General features: G+C 55.0%; 1 protein-coding gene across 3 annotated transcripts in view; it reads left to right on the forward strand.

Annotated features, from left to right (window-relative positions):
• CDK18 (cyclin dependent kinase 18) overlaps nucleotides 1–19,506 on the forward strand; it is a 39,146-nt gene that overhangs the window by 14,064 nt on the left and 5,576 nt on the right. For 2 of the 3 annotated variants that reach the window (XM_065649365.1, XM_065649364.1), the window contains exons 2-13: nucleotides 7,549–7,703; nucleotides 13,689–13,834; nucleotides 14,181–14,306; nucleotides 16,143–16,199; nucleotides 16,431–16,545; nucleotides 16,908–17,002; nucleotides 17,094–17,156; nucleotides 17,543–17,666; nucleotides 17,745–17,865; nucleotides 18,165–18,262; nucleotides 18,801–18,906; nucleotides 19,092–19,134. In XM_065649365.1, the coding sequence (XP_065505437.1) occupies nucleotides 7,580–7,703; nucleotides 13,689–13,834; nucleotides 14,181–14,306; nucleotides 16,143–16,199; nucleotides 16,431–16,545; nucleotides 16,908–17,002; nucleotides 17,094–17,156; nucleotides 17,543–17,666; nucleotides 17,745–17,865; nucleotides 18,165–18,262; nucleotides 18,801–18,906; nucleotides 19,092–19,134 (1,218 nt within the window). In that variant the 5' untranslated portion in view covers nucleotides 7,549–7,579. Of the gene's footprint in view, nucleotides 1–7,548; nucleotides 7,704–13,453; nucleotides 13,531–13,688; nucleotides 13,835–14,180; nucleotides 14,307–16,142; nucleotides 16,200–16,430; nucleotides 16,546–16,907; nucleotides 17,003–17,093; nucleotides 17,157–17,542; nucleotides 17,667–17,744; nucleotides 17,866–18,164; nucleotides 18,263–18,800; nucleotides 18,907–19,091; nucleotides 19,135–19,506 lie in introns of those variants that run through there. The other variant, XM_065649363.1, reaches the window with a different exon arrangement.

Here is a 19,506-nt window from a genome sequence, read left to right on the forward strand (position 1 = left end):
AGAATCAGAGAATCATTTCAGTTGGAAGAGACCCTCAGGATCATCGAGTCCAACCATAACGCACCCTAACTCTAGCACTAAACCGTGTTCCTAAGAACCTCATCTAAACGCCTTTTCACAGAATCCCAGAATGTCAGGGATCGGAAGGGACCTCGAAAGCTCACCCAGTGCAACCCCCCCGCCGGAGCAGGAACACCCAGCTGAGGTTACACAGAAGGTGTCCAGGCGGGTTGGAATGTCTGCAGAGAAGGAGACTCCACAGCCTCCCTGGGCAGCCTGGGCCAGGCTCTGGCACCCTCACCGGGAGCAAGTTTCTTCTCATATTTAAGTGGCACCTCCTGTGTTCCAGTTTGCACCCACTGCCCCTTGTCCTATCACTGGTTGTCACCCAGAAGAGCCTGGCTGCATCCTCCTGACACTCCCCCTTTACACAGGGATGGTGACTCCACCACTGCCCTGGGCAGCCTCTTCCAAAGCCCAACAGCCCTTTCCAGGAAGAATTTTTTCCTAATATCCACTTGAAACCTCCCCTGGCGCAACTTGGGGCCATTTCCTCTTGTCCTATTACTTGCCACTGGGGAGCAGAGCCCGACCCCCCCTGGCTCCAAGCTCCTTTCGGGCAGGTCAGAGATCAGAAGGTCTCCTCTCAGCTCCTGTTCTCCAGCTGAAGCCCCAGCTCCCTCAGCCGCTCCCATCACACTTGTGCTGGTCCAGCGTCGCCGTACGAGCAAGACAGCGCTGCCGTGACAGTGAACGCTGCCAGGGGGACACGCGCCCTGAACTCCCCAGTGGCTGTGAATTAAGTCTCGATAACTTAAATAGCTGCTGTAGCAAAATTGAGTCTCAAAGGGAACGTCTCTATCTCAGTTGTGTTGGGCTCCAGGGGGAAAAGTCGAGCACTTTTGCTGAGATGAATTCCCCGCTGCCGTCCCTTCTGGTGCAAACCAGCAGCGATGGGTGGGTTGGAGCAGGGACTCTGCTCGTCCCCTGCAGACGATGCACGTACCACGGGAACGCTGTCACGGCCACCTTCAGGACAGCTCGGCCCGGACAATGCGAGCACTGAGCTCCCGGCTGTGACTGGGGTGTGTGTGCTGGACAAACTGGCTGTTAGCAGCCTATTGTTGACCCAGCCAAACACTGGACACTTTGCTCAGGTTAGCATCGGCTGAGGAATAAGTGCCTAGTGTTTTGAGGCTACTGGAATAATGACTGGCATTTTAATGCCTTCCTGATCTCACCAAGAGCCGGGAAGGGAAGAGCCAAGTGAGAGCTGCTGACTGCCCCGCGCAGGGCTGCGGACACAGAGAAAAGCAAAATATACACAGGCAGAACAAACCTCCTTTGTGTCCTCTTGTTACTGGGCTCATTGTCAGGACCGGGACAAACGAAGAGTGGAGATGTGCATCTAGCCAAACGGCTTTCCTTCCCACCCTCACCCATGCATCGAGTACAGGTTAGAAAGTCTCCAGAGCTGGGCTTGCAGGAACTTTTCCATCGCGTTCGCCCTTCCCAGGCTGTCTTCATCCCTGCTTGGCTCTCAGAGATCTTTACGCTCTCCATGTGGCTTGTGCTTTGCCTGCACCATTGTCTCTAAAGAACTCACCAAAGCATAACTGTGTGCTGCAAATGAGGGATGTGCACCCCACAAACCCCCTTCTGCCTGCAAGGGTCTCCAAAGGGAGGAAAATGCAAACAAACTGGAAGGGATAAAGGATGTGTCGTCATTCTTGGTTTATAGCAAGGGAAACTGAGTCAGAGCTGGAGTGGAAGCCAGTCCGGCACATTTGCTACAGCATCGTTTTTCCTCCCAAGCCTCCTCCGAGCTGCAGACGCGGGAAGGGAGGACAGCGATCTCCTGGTTGCCCTCGTTGCGTTACCGATGCGCTGCGTTTGTTGTCATCATGGAAGCCAGTAGTACAGAAGGAAAAAAAAAATTGCAACGCAAGGATGGACCAACTGACTCCCTGCAGACCCCGAGTTCCCTTTTCAATCATGCCCTGGGATGATGGTCTTGCTGCTCGCTACGGGGCTCCTGTACGTTAGTAGGAATTGATTGTATTCCCTTCCCTGCAGGATCTTGACCTCCTGGCAGGGGCTTTGCTCCCTGTGTAGGAGGGAAGTGTCAGCCCCACGAATAGCAGAGCTGAGCGGCGGGAGGGAGGAGAGCTGCCCTTGCTCTGTCCCCTCATCGCTCACCTTTTGGGGACAATAATTGCTGCAAACTGCTCTGTCTGATGGGCAGGGGCTGCTGCCCGTCCCGGGGGCTGAGCAGAGCATGGTCCTGGCTCTGCGGAGCCATCGCAGCCCTCGCTTCTGCTCCGAACGGCCTCTGTCCATCCCGACTCATCCACCCCGGCGCTCGGACTGCGCTTTGCAGCATCTGTCATGGGGAGGGAGCGGCTGGGAGCTCGTTACCCCAGGGAGGATTTCATACCGACAGCTGAGCAGCCGGGGAGAGGTTCGTATCAGGGGCCAAAATCCTTCCCTGCCCCTCCAGCTTTGCCCTGGTAGGATTCCCAGCTGCTGCAGAAAATTCGGCATCGCCCCTGGTGTATGTCAGAGTCATCCCCAGCACGCTGTGATTTCCCGCTGCCCCCCCCGAACAGCCCTAAATCTCTCCCCGTCCCCCTCCATACACCCCCCAAGGACCCTGGCCAGGAAATTTGGAGCGAAGGAGGAATTTGGGTTGCGCTGAGCTCCTGTTTGCACAGGAATGTGCACCACGGAGGGGCCAAAATCTGTCCCATCGCCTGCCCGCGCCGCTTTCCTCTGCCCCGGCTCTGTGCTGGAGCTTGGAGCGCATCAACTGGGCAAACTGGGAACCTGCTGCTGGGCACACGGGCTGTGCTGGTGAGCTTTTGTTGGGGCTGATTTTTGTCTCGGTGCCTTGCGATGTGAGGAGGGGCACGTATTCAACGGGTGCCTCCATTCCTTGTTTGTTTAGCCCTGTAGCCACATGCAGCGTTGCATGATAACCGTGTTTGCAGAGCAAATAAGGCTCTGTGAGCAGAATTCACCATTTCTTGCAGGAGGGAATCAATGCTACCTAATAGCTAGAAACGTGGGCCGTAACTGCTGAATAGGACTGTTCATTTTGCCTTGTAAACACAACTCTTAATCTCTCTGGGGATTAAAAAAAAAAATGTACTATTTCCTTCAAGCCTTCCTTGCTTTCAGCTGGGAAACAGGGGCAGGAGTCTGTTAAAATGGTAAGAAAAAAAAAAAAAAGGAGGTACTTTGTGAAAAGGCAATAAAGTGGTTATTGCTTGAAAGCTCTGCTTCTGAGCCCCTGCAATATGCTGAAGGAGAAAAGGGGCAGTTTCATACACTGATGATGGCTCATCTGTGCCTAAAATACCTGTCTCCTGAATTCCACAGCAGACAGCCAGCGGGTTTTGCTGTACAAACCAAGAGAGACTCGTGTGGATCGTCGCAGCCCGAATGCCCATGGGAATAGTCCGCTGGAAAACAGCGAGTGCGGTTATTGCTAGTGCAGCAAACACGGCTTAGAATGCAGTGTTTAAAGAATCATTAACATCTTGTTGGGAGCATATGAGGAGCTTTCCTGACGGGCTTCAGCTTTGGGCTCTTTGAAGTGTTTTAGCCAAGTATTTACTATCTCACTATATTACAGTAAATGCAGATCATTCGCTCTGCTGGCTCTAATCCCCGCTCCTTGGCCAGATTCCAACCTGAATGATTTCGGTTTTGCCTGTTGATGCTTAAATTCCTTATTGCCATTTCAGACGGCTTCTTCCCAGCCTGTCCCACCACGCGACGTCATTTTTTTTTTGCCCGTTGTTCATCACCCGGCTTCTTTCACCCCGGAGATAACTGCAGTTCAGGGGTTGCTGTAATTCCCTTCGAGCTGTAAAACAAGTGATGTCATTGCTTTGCTTAGCAAGTGGCACTTTCTCTCGGGAAGTCAATAAATTCCTCCGCTTCCTTTAGTGCGCTCCTGCAAAATCAGGGTGAGAAACAAGAGGCGGTCGCTAGCGATTCTGCCTTTGAAATGCATGCCGTGGGAGAGGGCTGCTCCCTTTAGCTAGAAAAAAAGGATGTTTTCTCCCAAAAGAAATGCAGGGGGAGGATGGACAAAGCCTCTTGCCCCGCAGGGAGCTGCCCAGGGGATGGGGACCCAGGGGGGACCCCGCATCAGCTGCCCCACGCGATGCGCCCCAGCTCTTCCAGCACACAGAGTGCGGGATGCTGAGCTTGCAGGAGGGGAATAAATCCCAGTTTTAGGGCACCTGGATCCAAACGGCCACTCGGGGGACAGGATGAATTCCTCTCTGGGGAGGAGCGGAGGGGCTGAGGACAAGAACAGCGCCGTAAATTCCAGCTGACAAATGCTTTAACATGAACCCCGTCACCAGATGCCAAGTAGGTCCAGGTCTAGCTGGAAAAAACAGCCACGATTGCACGGAGCCATAAAGATAACGAGCACGGGGCAGGATTGTGTGCGGCAGGAGAGGTATCTGGTGATGGTGTTGCTATTTTTACCCCCATCCCGCTTCCTCTGTGAGGAGGTTTATATTTAGCAGCCCACTCCAGGCGGCGGAAAGATTCGAACTGCAGTTTGTGGAGCACAAATTTTGGTCGGTGCGAAGGGGTTTGCCTTCTAACCCACTTGCAGCATTTCGAGGAGAGCAAGAGGACAGGGAGGGAGGTGGAAAGGCCCTTTTCCCCTCGTTCGCTTCCTCCTTCACCTGGAGATGGAGTATATTTTATATTCTCTGTGTATTTTATATTCCCCGTGTCTTTTATATTCCCTGGATGTTTCCTGGTCCTGGAGTCCAGGGCCCTTCTGGAGGTGACGGATTGGTTGCGGGGGTTGTCAGAGCAGGAATTGCTCAGCAGTTCATGGACCTCCTGGTCCTTTGGTATGGTTTGCTCTCCTGACCGTCCCCTGCCACTCCCTGCCAGGCTGGGACTTTGTCCCCAGCGCAGCAGGGTGACACTGTCCTTTGGGCATGGCAGGCGCAACCCCAGTCCCTCCCAGTCCTTCCCAGTCCCTCCCAGTCCCAGGCAGGGTGCCCTTTCGAAAAGGGCAGGGAAGTGGATGATGCTCAGAGTTGGGTTCTGCCCTCCTTAGTCCTGCCAGTGCGTTACCCAGGATTTGGATCCGCTTCTTTTCGCTCTGTTAGCAATGCACAGCATTGCTAAATGTCTCTTGAAGCGCAGAGCCTTCCTCTCCAAGCTGGGATTTCAGCATCTTAGGGGACTGGCAAGGGGCGATCGCAGCTCTTTCTTCCCTGCCAGTCCCAGGGGAATGCAGCCTGGTACTTTCAGGTGGATTTGAGGTCAGGTAATTGCAGCACTTGCTGCTGCGAATGTGTCCTTGCACTTGCTGTTGTATGGACACGTGCAAGGGTCGCTCAGGATGCTGCCAGAGCGCGGTTCATTAGTGTGACCTTTGCCAGAGATGGGTGGAAACTTGCTTATGCTCTTATTTGAAAGAGTAATCACTGGGGCTTATCTGAACATTAATGTGGGAAGGTTGTCTTTTGTTTGAGCCTGCGATGTACCTGCTGGGAGCATCACGGAATTCCCCTGAGCTCCTGTTTTCTGTTTGGGAATAGAACAGTGCCTTGCACAGGAGCTTCTAGAGCTTTTGCTGGTGGGTGCCATTTGAGCAGCGTCAGCATGCACAGCTGGAGCAAAACCCTTCAGGTCTGTTTAGCTCCTTGGCTGCGTGCAACGCTAGCGGCATTTCCACGCACCAGCAGTGCCTGGGTTAAAACTTGCTTAGCTTGCAAGGTAGGGAGCCAGCTCAGAGCTTTTGGGCTGGGAAAACGGTCTCCAAAGCAAGTGTCGAGCTTTGCCTTCCCTTCGGAAGGAACAGCAGTGCTCGGAGACTTTATTCTTGGCCAAGAGGAAAGCACCAGCATGGAGACTTTGGGAATGCAGCACCCGCTAGTGCCAGCATCCTTGTTGTCAAAGCATCATTCTGTAGTGCCGAGAAAACATTGAAATGTCTGAAGGCTGAAGTGGATGTGTCTAGCATCCTCCTGCCTCACTTTGCAACTCAAAACAGCCTCCTTTCCCACCCCCAGCCTTGGTTCCAGGTACACAAGCATTGCTGGCAAGCCTTCAGCTTTACGTTTTTGCAGCGTTAAAGGTGGGAGAGGAATGGGGATGGTTGTGGGGTGTGAGTCCCCAGGATTGCCGTGATTGCCAGGGATTTTCAGGGGGTTGCACCCCCAGCAGGGGCTGTACCTGGCAGCAGAGCTTGGCAGGCACACAAACGGAGTGTTTAGATTGCTGAGGGATAATCTTTTAAGCTTTCAGATGCAGGCATGTCAACCCAAGTGTTCCTGTTGCCCTGGCGACGCGACGCAGGAGCTCCCGGATGCTGGGGCTGATGGCATCAGTCTGGAATGTAATCACCCCCTGGTTGTGCTGATAAACCCCGGAGGGGCTGGGAAGAATGGGGAGAGCCAGGGAAGGGGCTGCAGGGGGGAAACCCAGGAGCAGGGGAGTCAACCTGCTCCATGGATGCGGGACGAGTGGCGGGGTGTGCATGTCGGTGCAGGGAAGAACCGCTCTGTGTAGCTTTTGGTACCTGTTTGGTACCAACAGATGATTTTCCCCTTAAGATTCCCCCTTGGGCTAGGAGGAGTCCAGTGCTGTTAATGGAAAGTCTCCCACCAGGCAGGTTAGAGGGTGGAGATGATAAAGGCTGGTGGAGGAGCAGCTCATCAGGTTGAGAACAGGAGAGGGACAGACCCAAACCTGCCGGGACTGGGACTGGAAGGGGCAGAGCTGAGGCTGGTTGGGGTTGAGACACCGATGTCTGTGGGTCTGTGGAGCAAGGAGACTCAGCACGCTTCGCCGTGTGCACCTGGAGGGTTTTCTTCATTTAAGGGGTTTATTGCTTTAATCAGATCCCTGGCTAAGGTGATTCTAATGCCTGTACAGAGTGAGTCATTCAAGAGCTTGTGAGCAAACTGGGAGCTCTGAGCATCTCCCTGCATCTCTCCAGGACCCCCCAGCTGGTCCTGGCTCCGCTCAGCATTTTGCTGCTGCCTCAGAAAGTCTTTCTTGCGAGGGCAAAGCAGAGACCAAACTGCCAGGGGAGAGGTGCCTCCTTGTATGCATCGCGTGGCATTGAATCTTTTCCGTCACTATTTGCTCTTTCTTACGTTCCTTTTATTTCTACCCTGCATTTCCCTGTTTTGGGCATTCCTGGGGTTTCCAAGGATGCTGCGAGGTGTTGGTACTCGTGATTCAGTGTGCACAGCCCTGCTCTGGGCTCATCTTGGATAATTAGCTCAGCAAAAGCCCCCTTGCACTGCTTGACCACACTCAGCTCTGAAATTCATGAGGAACCTGATTCCCCTGGTGACCACGTGTCTCCTTTTTTTGCTCTGACACAGCAGCGGTGCCTCGGAGGAGGGGATGTCCCTGGGGATCCCTGCAGATCCACAGCAGGGAAAATTCGGGTTGGGGTGCTGCCAGCCCCTAAAAGCAGGGTCTGTGTTCCTGGGGGGCTGTCTCGTGCACCGTCCAGCTCTCTCAGCCTCTCCGTCCCCTTCCCCGCAGGGCTCTGCCATCCCTTGCAGCACAAGCGACAATGAACAAGATGAAAAACTTCAAGCGGAGGTTTTCGCTCTCAGTTCCGCGGACGGAGACCATCGAGGAGTCGCTGACGGAGTTCACGGAGCAGTTCAACCAGCTCAACAACCGGAGGAATGAAGGTAAGGAGCCCCCCACCCTGGTCCCCGCCGCGGCGCTGGGGCTGGTCAGGAGCATCTGGGGGCAGCAAACGTCTCCAGTGCAGCCCCCCCAGCCTTTCGCTGGGGGAACGGCTTTGTCTGTGTTGCTTTCCCCATCTATCCAGCAGGGTTAATGACACCATGTCATTAAATCTGATCTGAAGAGAGATTTATATTTGCATAGGGAAAGCCTTAGAGGAGGGAAAGGTATTTGCACCAAACAGAGAGGAATGACACATCTGTGGTTAAGGTAGAGTGTGAAAGTGTGTGTCTCCTGCCTGCCCAAAGGTGACAGTGGTGTTCGAGCCCATTTGAGCTCTAGACTGATGCTTTCCTCAAGCCCAAGGGGCTGCTCGCTCTGTCCAGAGCAGCGTCTGGGCTTTGCTGACCCATCCTTTGCTCCCGGACCCACAGCCTTCTCCTGGGGTGCAGTTTTCGAGGTCCCAGGGAGATTCAGGGTTAACAACTCCATGAGCTGAGCAGGGCACGTCCCCTGCGCGAGCAGAGCAGCTCTCTGCAGGCTGGGGCAGGCTCTGCTGTCTCCAGCTATGGGCATATCAAGGGAGGGGCGACGCTCGGGGCGTAAACCCGAGCAGATCCCGCCGAGGCGGCCGTGCACGGACAAGCAGGCAGAGCCGCTGGCAGGCAGGCGTTTGGAAACCTGATAAAGTCAGACTTGACTCATCCAGAGGTGAATTCGCTGCTGTGGGTTGCGAGGCTGAACTGCTCCTGGCGATCACGTCATGGCTTCGCAGCTGCCTCCTGCCAAAACAACTGGCTTTGCCCGTTTCTGTGTCGGTGCCCTCGGCTCCCATCAGGTCACGTTCAAGCTCTCTTTTCCCCTCACCCTGCAGCCACAATTGCTTGAAGCTTTTGCTGCAAGCAGAGGCTGAGGCCGTGATGTAATTGCCTGGCACTCGCGTCTGCCCCAGCGGGGAGGGACTGTCTCTGTGCCAGCGAACCTGCTTGAAAGAAGAGATGCGGTAACCTAATTTAGAGCTGGCTTTCCTCACTCCTGCACCTCCCGATGCTCTTTATCCCCCCAGACACCCAGGCTGCCCTGAACAGCATCCCTTCACAGCATCCTTCCCAGCTCCCCTCCGCACACACCTCCCCTCACACCCTAGCAAGCAGCGAGGGCTATAATTAGACTTGAGCCCTTAATTAGATGGGCAGAAGCCGTGGGGATAAAATGGTACGAGGCTACGGAAGTCCTGAGCACTGCCAGCTGCTCCTGCTGTTGTTTTCCTTGGGGGACCCCTGCTCTGGGATGCCTGAGCCTGGGCTCGTTATCTCTGCCGTGCAAACCGAGGCTTTGTCGGAGAGGCGATTTCCCTGTTCTTCTGCTTTAACGAAGCTTCGGTCACAGTTCTTCCTTTGCCCTTGAACGGCAAAGCCGTGCATGCAGAATCCGCCTATCCCCCCACCCCGGCTTTTGGTCTCGCTTCTGAGAGAGCCGGGAAAGAATAAGAGTGAAAACGCGCCACCCCGAGCCTGCGCCCTCCTGCCCGAGATCTCTCCGTGAAGTTTCCCTTGGGGACTGTAAACAACGCCGAGAAGTCACCTCCACAGTGCCCTTAATCTCCGTCTCCCGCAGGCTGCAGCGGTTGTTTATGAAGAGCCCTGACAGCCGCATTTGTCTGAGGCGTCTCTTGGTTTCCTAAGCCCCTCCTGGCTCTTCGGGAGCTCTTTGCCCAGAGGACGTGGTGGGTGCTCGGCAGGGGAAGCTGGAGGAGTCGGTGCCGGGGGGGTCCGAGCCCCAGCACCCCGGGGTGAGGACTCATTTGAGCACGGTGTACGAGTGGGACGCTGCAGATGGGTGTCGGGATCGTTTTGGGGATGCTGGAGGGGATGCAAAAGGGGTTTTAAGTGCAAAATGCTCTTTTGCAAGGTTTGGTGGCGAGGTTTGGAGCAGCCTGGTCTGGAGAGGGCTCTGACTTTGGGGAAGCAGCAGTTCTCTCTGAAGCATTGGACTGCTCCCTTTTCCAGGTGGAGAAATCGAGGTGCAAAGAGGCAAAACGTCTTTGCTACCATCGTGCAGAAAACTGGTATCAGAGCTGAGGCTGGAGCCGTGGCACTCGCTCTTGTGCTGCTTCTCTTTCCCACAAAACAGGGAAAAGCTTTGCTTCAGGTCGTGCCTACTTTGCTCAGGATCTCTGAACGTGCCCCTGGGCTGTCTCTGCCTGCAGGGATCTTTTCAAGGATCTTTTCAGGGATCTTTTCTCTCCCGGTAAGCAGATGACCTGTGACGGTTCAGGCACCGTGATCCCTCGCTCCACACACGAGCGCTGATCACGGCGGCGATCAGCACATCCTTTTTGTCTTTCATCACCTCGCACAGCTCCTCAGGGAGCTGCTTGCGGTTGTTATTTTCCCTCCAGCATCAGAAATCACAGGTTATCAGCGTTCACAGGTCGGGGCAGCCTGAAAATCCTGCACTTTGGTGGCGGCGAGTGCCCCTGCCTGTCCTTGGGGAGGAGGGGGATGCAGAGCCCAGACAAGCTGCTCATGAGATGCTCCAGAAGCACGTGCAGAGCTGCTCTAAGTCTGGCAACGGGACAAGTTGAGGCCTTCTCGGGGGTGGAAACCTGGTATGGTGGGAAATCCCCAGCTCTGTCCTCTCCATCCCGTAATTCTCATGACTTCGCCCGCAGAGGCTGATAACACGAGGCCGGAGAGAAGCAGAGCTGGCAAGTGGAAAAGCAAACAGCTTTCCAGCCCAGACACATCGCGTCGTGAGCAATGTCACCTTGATGGAGTGTGACAATGCAGAGAGGCCAAGGGGCTGCCTGTGCCCGGGGCTGGTGAAGCAGAACCTCCTCCCTGGTCTCTCTCCTTTCCTCATGGCCTGCCCCAGTCACACATTCCTCTCCATATTCCAGATTTTCAGAGCTGTCAGGTCTTGGTTGCTCCCGTTTGCTTTGAGAAGAGCTGGTGGCATCCAGCAATAGCTCCTGTCTATGCCAAGGCTTTGCCCCAAGACACCTACTGCCCGGCCTGTCCTCCGAGGACAAATATTGTCCATATTCGGGTTGCGAAGCCACGTAACTCCCAGTTTGCGATGGCGTAAAGCAGAGACAAATCTGGCCTTTGGAGTGCAAGGCCATGGAGAAGCGATGAGGAGGAGGAGGAAGGAGGATGAATAATGCAAGGTGTGAGTGCAGCCCTTCCGCGTGAGTGTAACAGAGCTTGGAGAGGAGAGTTCACACTTAGCAAAGTAATTAAAAGTTGTAAGTCGGGCAAGCAGGGAAAGGTTCTGGCCCCTTTCCTTGGGAGATCAAAGCTTGTTTTGGCAGAGGCAGCGTTTAAATATATTTATCAAGAAAAGGCGGGAGGCTCGTCAAAGGCAGCCGCCGCGTCTGCGGTCTCGCTTTAATTTGCTTTGATATCCCATGCAGCCTCGTTATTTGCGGAGTGTCAGGGCTCACCGTAATCCACATGAAATGCCGAGCAGAAGCAGACAGGTTTGCACACCCACAGCTTCACGGCTCCTCCCACGAGCACCCAGAAGGTTCCCCAAGCCCAGGGGCAACCCCAGCCCTGCGGGGCCGGGTGTCCCCGGGTGCCGTGGGCACCTCGTGGTGATGCGGGATGGTCCGTGCTGGCCCCACGGCAGCTAAAACACCTTTCCCCTCATCTCTGCAAGTCTTCTCTATTTTCACACGCTTTTCCCATCCTTTGGCAGCTCACCTTTTGCGTATCCCATCCCCCTTTGCGTGTGCCGGGGGGTCCAGGTTGTTGTTTTACCTCTGGCTTTACATCTGATGCTCTTGGAGATGAGGAGAGGTTGGTGTGCTGCTGGTTCAGAGAGAGGGCACTGCAGGTTTGCACCTTTCAGGGACAGGCTGCGTCTTTTCCCAAGTCTTTGGGCTCGTTTACCTACAGGAACCAGCACAAATTCACCCGAACGATAATTTAAAGTGGATTAGTCGAACTCCGTTCAGTCAGATTTAAAATGGCCTTTATTTTTTTTTTTTTTCCCAGATGATTTGCTTAGGAAGCAAACAAGTTAAAAAAAGATTTGATGCAGTTTAATCGCTCCACATTAATTTCATACCTGTGGTTCATTCAGGGTAGGTTTCCTAACTGTTCCTGCGCAGACAGATGGCCAGAAAGGAGCAGGGACCAGAGTCCTGCAGCGGTCCTGGGAAAAAAGGTGACGCTGTGCCTTTTTCTCGCCTATCTGCCCAAAAACTCCTGGCGCTGTTTCAGGTTCCACCGAGCCCAGTGTCATGGGCTGAGCCCTCCCTTGGGTGCAGGCTCTCTATGGAGGACACCCCTGCGACTGCGGGTCCTCCGCTCCCCCAGTGACCATGGCACAAAACGCATCTTTTCCCAGGTCACTGGCCCGCCACTTCTCATCCGTCAGATGAGCAAAGTGCAGCCAGGTCCCAGCCCTGCTCTCCCCCCTGTGACAGCAATGAGATCATCGCTGGCCGCGCTGAAATCTGCATTGGGGATTGTCTCTGTGCAGCTCGGGGAAAGAGCTTGAGGACTTGGGTGGCTCGGTTTGGAGCGTCACAGGTCCTCCCCGGGTGGTTTCCCTGCTGAGATGTTCCTCCTGGCTCTGGGGAGATAACTGCAGCGTGCACGGAGGACACCGGCGCTTTATGGCAGGACCCTGGAGGTCTTGTTGACTTGGAGGGTGGCTGCAAAGTTTAGATGAGAAGAAAGAGAGCGGTACGGCCACCGGGAAGGAGAGAAAACGGTTGTCCCCTGCTTGGCCACATGCTTTCTCAGAGGGAGATGCATCCCTGCCTTGGGGAGGTGGTGCTCCTGCATCCCAGCACACCCAGTTAGCGCTGCCTCCTGCATCCCAGCACACCCAGTTAGTGCTGCCTCCTGCATCCCAGCACACCCAGTTAGTGCTACCTCCTGCATCCCAGCACAGCCAGTTAGTGCTGCCTCCTGCATCCCAGCACACCCAGTTAGTGCTACCTCCTGCATCCCAGCACACCCAGTTAGCGCTGCCTCCTGCATCCCAGCACACCCAGTTAGTGCTACCTCCTGCATCCCAGCACACCCAGTTAGCGCTGCCTCCTGCATCCCAGCACACCCAGTTAGTGCTGCCTCCTGCATCCCAGCACACCCAGTTAGTGCTACCTCCTGCATCCCAGCACACCCAGTTAGCGCTGCCTCCTGCATCCCAGCACACCCAGTTAGCACTGCCTCCTGCATCCCAGCACACCCAGTTAGTGCTGCCTCCCCATCAACCAGCTGTTAATTACAGAGTGAGGAGGTTTAAGTGCAAGCCTCAAACTGGAGACCACAGAGAGCTCAATAGCTTTTTTTGTTCTGATTTCTTGCTCTTTTCAGGTTTGCTTGGGCTCACTGAGGCTTCACACCCAGGGTCCCGAGAGAAGAGTTATTTTTCTGAGTTGCTTTGGTTTTCAAGAGAGCTTTTGTGCTTCTCAGGTCTGCGTGTCTGGCTAAATGCAACAGGCTGGGGCAGGAAAGCCTGGAGTGTTTTGTTTTGCGATAAGTGACTCTGCAGCCTTTAATCCCAAACATCTGCTGAGAAACGGTCACATCCTTAGAGGAAAATACTCTGATGTCTGTTGGTTTTGGCGATTCCTGAAGCAGATTAGGTACGTGTGCCTGTAAGCTCCCCAGAAGCATGGTTTTCTTTCTGTTTTGTTTTTGCACACACCTCGCATGGAGGGATCCAGAGCCAGGCTCAGGCACCTCGGTGTCCCTAAAGTACAAATTGTGTTTTGTCTAGTGTGACGTTAGTTGAAGATAAGGCTGGGAAGTTAAGATGAATACTCACCTGTGCAAAATCCTGTGCAAAGTCTGGAGCAAAAAGCAGGTATTTTCTCTGCCTCCTGGATAAAGAGGAGGAAGAAGACTTTCCTAGCATCTCTGGACCTCCCTGCCTTGCTCTCACTCTCTTTTCTCCAAAGCCTTGGGCCTTGGCACTTCTGCTGCCCACTCCAGCAGCTCCTTCTCCTTTCTCTTTGTCCTCAGACCTGGCTCAAGGGCACCTGCAGCTGGGCCACCTGGGCAGGGACTTCCGAGCAGACAGCAGCCCCGTGTCCCCCTCCGAGGTGGAGGGACAGTCCCCGATGGCCGTGCGCTACCGCAACAACAACCAGCGCCGCTTCTCCATGGAGGCAAGTACCTGCGGCAGGCCGGGGCGGGCAGAGGGGACGCGGTGAGTTTGCGTTGTCACCTGCCTGCTGGCTGGAAGAGCCGGTGGTTGATTTGTGGGGACCTGGCAGTCTCGGCCATGAGCCCTGGCTGTCCTGTTGGGGACAATCACAGTACCTGACAAAGCCCAGTGCACATCCCCGTGCACACGCGTGCGCACACACTTTCCTTTTTCCTTTGACTAACGGTCCCATGGTCTCTGCACCCGTTGCTTCGGCATTAACACCAGCTCTGGTTAGAGAGCACTTCCCTTTAAATATCTCTGCACAGACCTCCTTTCATCGGATGCATTCATCACCCTCTCCGCAGGATGTCAGCAAGCGGCTCTCCCTGCCCATGGACATCCGCCTGCCCCCCGAGTTCTTGCAGAAGCTGCAGATGGAGAGCCCGGAGTTCCCCAAGCCCCTCAGCAGGATGTCCCGACGGGCTTCCCTCGTAAGTCTGGTCATGCAGAGCGAGCGGTGCCGGCTACGGCATCTCGCTTCACGCACACAGGTCCCAGCCAGCAGGTGCATGTGCTGCCTGTCACCCACCCATGCGGTCCTGCCCTGCTGTGCCAGCTCCCTTGTACCTCCTGTGTGTCATCGAGAGACACACACACATCTCTGCCCATGCAAATCCCTTTCTGCACACACGCGCATGTGCGTATCGTCCCCGTGTCACTCCTACACATGCATATCCACATCCTGCCCTGCAAATCCCCAGCCCTGCACGTTCCTTCACTCACCTCTGCACATACCTGCCTTTCCTTTCCGCCTGGCTCCTTCCAAAGGGGAGGAGGTGGAAAACCTCCTGCGGTTTAGCAAGTGCTGGGGCCTCTGCTAGTTGAAATGCAAATGCCGATAAATAATGAATTAGCTTTTGCATCAGCGTTGGCATTTCAGTTACTTTCCTGCAGAGCATCAGCATATGTGGGAGGAAGAAGCCGGTGCCCTGATTACAAATGTGCAAGCGTGTGTCCTGCTGCCCGGGAGCACTCGGAGCTGTACAGACACGGCAGCGAGGGCTCAGCAGGCGTCTTCAGATCTGGCATTCAAGGGAGGGAGGAGAAAAGGAGAGCTCGCGTTTACCTGCCTGTTCTGCCTAATCAATAAAATAGACACAGCCAGAGCAATGTGCTGTTAATATTCATGGTTTCCACCATGAATAAGACATGCAAAACTGGCAGGATGGCTCCGGGGGCTTGTACAGCACCTCAGGTTGCAGCAGCCACTTCATTTCCCTGCTCAGGACACATCTGTTCCCAGGGGATGCAGAGGGTTTGGGGAAGCCAAAATGGAGTAAAAAAACCTGCTATGTTCCCCTGGGATTTGCCGGTCCAAATCCAGCCTGTGTGAGCAAAAAGGGAGCTTTCCCTCCACACAGCCCATGTGCCAAGGGAGGTTTAGATGGGATATTAGGAAAAAATTCTTCCCGGAAAGGGCTGTGGGGCATTGGAACAGGCTGCCCAGGGCAGTGGTGGAGTCACCATCCCCGGAGGGGTTTAAAAGGCGTTTAGACGAGGTTCTCAGGGACATGGCTTAGTGCTAGAGTTGGGTTATGGTTGGACTCGATGATCCTGAGGGTCTCTTCCAACGGAAATGATTCTATGATTCTCTGTGCCTGCTGATTGACAGCTGTCCATCCAGCTCCATCTGCTGGCCAGCAGCACGGCGTGAGCCCTTGGCTCAGGGGAGGGGGACACGCTGGGGTTTGGGGGGGCTTGGGGGAGCTGGGGTCAGAGCTGCTGCTCTGGGACTGCACCGGTGCAAATGTTATTTTGTGGGAGGATGACCCTGGTTTAGTATTTAAGCTTCAGGAGCACCAGTTTGGCCTGGGCTCTGGGTGCTGTTGTGTTGGGAACTATCCCTCTCCCTGGCACAAAGGTAATCCAGACTAACCAAGGAGGTGTTTCCGTCCCCACAGAAAACTGCAGTGTCAGGGACACCAAAATCTCTGGCCTTGCAGTGGTTGCCCTTCTTTTACTGGGTACACGAGAGCAGGTCTTGGCAATACGTTAAAGAGTTAACTCTTCCAAATGGCAAAATGTCCCTTTCACGCCCGATTTGACCAGCACTCAGAGAAACGAACGGAGTCGCGGTGAAGACCAGGACGTAGAAAATGACTCAAGAAAAGGGCTGGGCATCAGTAATGGGTTGCTGCATGCAAACACCTGCCGTGATTGATCTGCCCCCAAAGCTGTGACTGCCCGCTGTCCTTGACCTTCCCCCCAGGACCTGAAGCCATTCCTGATGAGATCTACCCAGTGACGTTTTTCGTTCTCTCTTACAGTCAGATATCGGGTTCGGGAAGCTGGAAACTTATGTTAAACTGGATAAACTGGGAGAGGTGAGTAGACTATGAAACCCCCGTAAGGGTTTAAATTAAGTTAGAAGTGCAAAGGGCAGACTGTGGCCAAATTTCTTTGATATACAGCAATTCTTAGACCAGGTCTTTCCGTAGACTTCAGACTTGGCCTTTTAGCTTTAAATTGTCCTTCCTGCAAAAGTTACGGAGTGTGTGAGTGTTGTGCCACCCTGATAAACGGTCTGTGCGGCTTGTGTTTTCTCTCTCCCCCAGGGCACTTATGCCACCGTCTTCAAGGGGCGCAGCAAGCTGACCGAAAACCTCGTTGCCCTGAAGGAGATTCGCCTGGAGCACGAGGAAGGGGCACCTTGCACGGCCATACGGGAAGGTGAGGACAGGGGGGGCTTTTCCCTATCGCAGCCCTCACAGGCAATGCCAGGTCACAGCAAATTTGGGATGGGTGACGTAGGTGGATGTTTCTACCTTCAGTCCCACCATCATTGGATATTAGGAATTTTTTTTGTCTTGGAAAGGGCTGACGGGCATTGGAACAGGCTGCCCAGGGCAGTGCTGGAGTCACCATCCCTGGAGGGGTTGGACAGACGGAGATGAGGTTCTCAGGGACATGGGGCAGTGCCAGGGGTGGGGAACGGTTGGACTCGATGATCTTGAGGGGCTTTTCCAACCAAAATGATTCGACGAGGCCGTGCAGCTCCCGCTGCCCCAACCCGCCACGTCCTCTCCTTGCAGTGTCGCTGCTGAAGAACCTGAAACACGCCAACATCGTGACCCTGCACGACATCATCCACACCGAGCGCTCCCTCACCCTCGTCTTCGAGTACCTGGTGGGTCTGGGGGGGCTCCCTGCGGGAACGGGGGGACGGCGGGTGATGGGGCCCGAGGCAAGGAGAGGCTGACAGCTGCTTCCCCTTGCAGGACAACGACCTCAAGCAATATCTGGATAACTGTGGGAACCTGATGAGCGTGCACAACGTGAAGGTGAGATGGCGCTGCCTGGGACCCCACGTTTGGGAGCTCCCCATGAGCACGGTCCGGGGTGTTGCAGGGTGGGTGAGGCTGGATGCCCCTTCTCTCTTCATTTCGGCCTTTTTACTCTTCTTTGACCTTTTTCAGCCTGTTCTGATGCTCCAGCAGCTTTTCTGCAGCTACTACCACCCTAAATATAATCACTGTGCATGGCAGACTTTGTTCATCCCCTTTTCTGGATTGCTGGTGGTGGGTCTGAACACTTGTCTATAGTGTGTCCCACCTCAGAGCAGCTTCCAGGAGTCTTTCCTGGCCATGAGTTTGAGAGCCCTTGGAGCAGACTCATTTTTGGTACCCATGCCCCAGTGCTAAACGCAACCCCCTTCTCTCTGCCACAGATCTTCATGTTCCAGCTGCTGCGTGGTCTGGCTTACTGTCACGGGAGAAAGATCCTGCACCGAGACCTCAAACCCCAGAACTTGCTCATCAACGAGAGAGGAGAGCTCAAGCTGGCTGATTTTGGTACGTGGTCCCTCTCTGGGGAAGATGCATCTTCGCGAGGAGGTGCAGCTCCTTGATGCCCATCCCTTTCATCCTCAGGACTAGCCAGAGCCAAGTCCGTCCCTACGAAAACGTATTCCAATGAGGTGGTCACGCTGTGGTACCGGCCCCCCGATGTCCTGCTGGGATCTACCGAGTATTCCACACCCATCGACATGTGGTGAGTCACAGCTCCGAGCTTCCCAAGGTCTCAGGGATGCTGGGTCGGGCGTTTCCATCCGTCTGCCAGCGCAGCACCGTGTGTGCCCATGGTGTTGGTTCCACCAGAGGGTGGTGGGCTCTCCCAGAGGCTCAGGGTCTTTGGAGCACAGTGTCCACAATCAGGGACAACTAGTTACCCGTAGCAGAGAAGGGACACAGCTCCTGGAGCTCCTTTCCCTCTCCAGGAACCTCAGTCCTGGCCAAGGGGTGGTGGGGTGTTCTCCCCCACTAATCCCAGAGCTTCTGCTGCTGCTTTAGGGGTGTTGGGTGCATCCACTACGAGATGGTCACCGGACGCCCCATGTTCCCTGGCTCCACGGTGAAAGAAGAGCTGCATTTGATCTTCAGGCTGCTGGGTGAGCGAGTCTTCTGCTGTCTCCCAAATCCCCACGCGAGGGCAGTGGCTGCCTGCAGGAGCGGGGACAGAGCGCAGGCTGGGAACCCGCAGGGAGCAAAGCCTGGCGTGGGCAGGGAGCAAAGCCTGGCGTGGGCAGGCGTGGGCAGGTGCTGCCTGCAGCCCCCTGCCAGGCTTGCCCTGTGGCACCAGAGGAGGTTTAGATAAGATATTAAGAACAACTTCTTCCCCAAAGAGCTGTCGGGCATTGGAACAGGCTGCCCAGGGCAGTGCTGGAGTCACCATCCCTGGAGGGGTTGGACAGACGGAGATGAGGTTCTCAAGGACATGGGGTAGTACCAGGGGTGGGGGAATGGTTGGACTCGATGATCTTGAGGGTCTTTTCCAACAAAAAGAATTCTGTGATTCTATGCGCAGGTGGGTGCCAGCCCGCGGGGGAAATTCGTGCCCTGTCTCCTGGGCAGGACACTGGCACTCACGTGCGTCTGTTCTCTCTGCACCAAGTAGGCGTGATGTGATTCCCTCTCTTCCCCTCCCAGGAACCCCAACAGAAGACACCTGGCCTGGAATAACATCCAACGAGGAGTTTAAGGCTTACAATTTCACGCAGTACCAAGCCCAGCCGTTAATAAATCACGCCCCAAGGTACCTCCTTGAGCGGGGACACATGGTGGGCTTATGCTGCTCCTAACTTTCCTCCTTGTGGTGCTGGCAGTTTCTGAATGCAGCTGTGCACTGGAGGTCCCAGCCGCCCCTTGCCCCTTGCATTGACCATTGCAACGTCTCCTGCATGCAATAACGCTCCATTTTTTCTTTCCTCCTTCTCTCAGGCTGGACTCAGAAGGCATTGACTTGCTGATGAACCTCCTTCTGGTGAGTGGTAGAGCAGGTGAACGGCAAAGGAGTTTGCTGAAATTAAGGTACTCTGGCTGCCTTCACGCTGATTTTGGAGCCGGGCAGGGTGGGAGCTGCGACTGCAGAATAAGCCATGGCCCTACAGCCGTGGCCACGTAGATGCTGTCCTAAACCACCTCCCTTTAAGGACGGCGAACCATCCTTCACCCTGTGTCCCCTCAGACACAAGGGAGAGGATACAACCCTGATGACCCATAAGGTGCGGCATGGCCGGTGCACTCCCGTGGCCACGCAGCATGTGCTGTCCCTTGTGCACACGCAAACAGCGCTGGGAATTGCCTGCACAACCCCACGGCGTGCACGGGGTTTGGACACGTGGCCGCCCACGTG

Source organism: Caloenas nicobarica, chromosome 21, assembly GCF_036013445.1.
Source record: "Caloenas nicobarica isolate bCalNic1 chromosome 21, bCalNic1.hap1, whole genome shotgun sequence".
NCBI classification, from domain to species: Eukaryota; Metazoa; Chordata; class Aves; order Columbiformes; family Columbidae; genus Caloenas; species Caloenas nicobarica.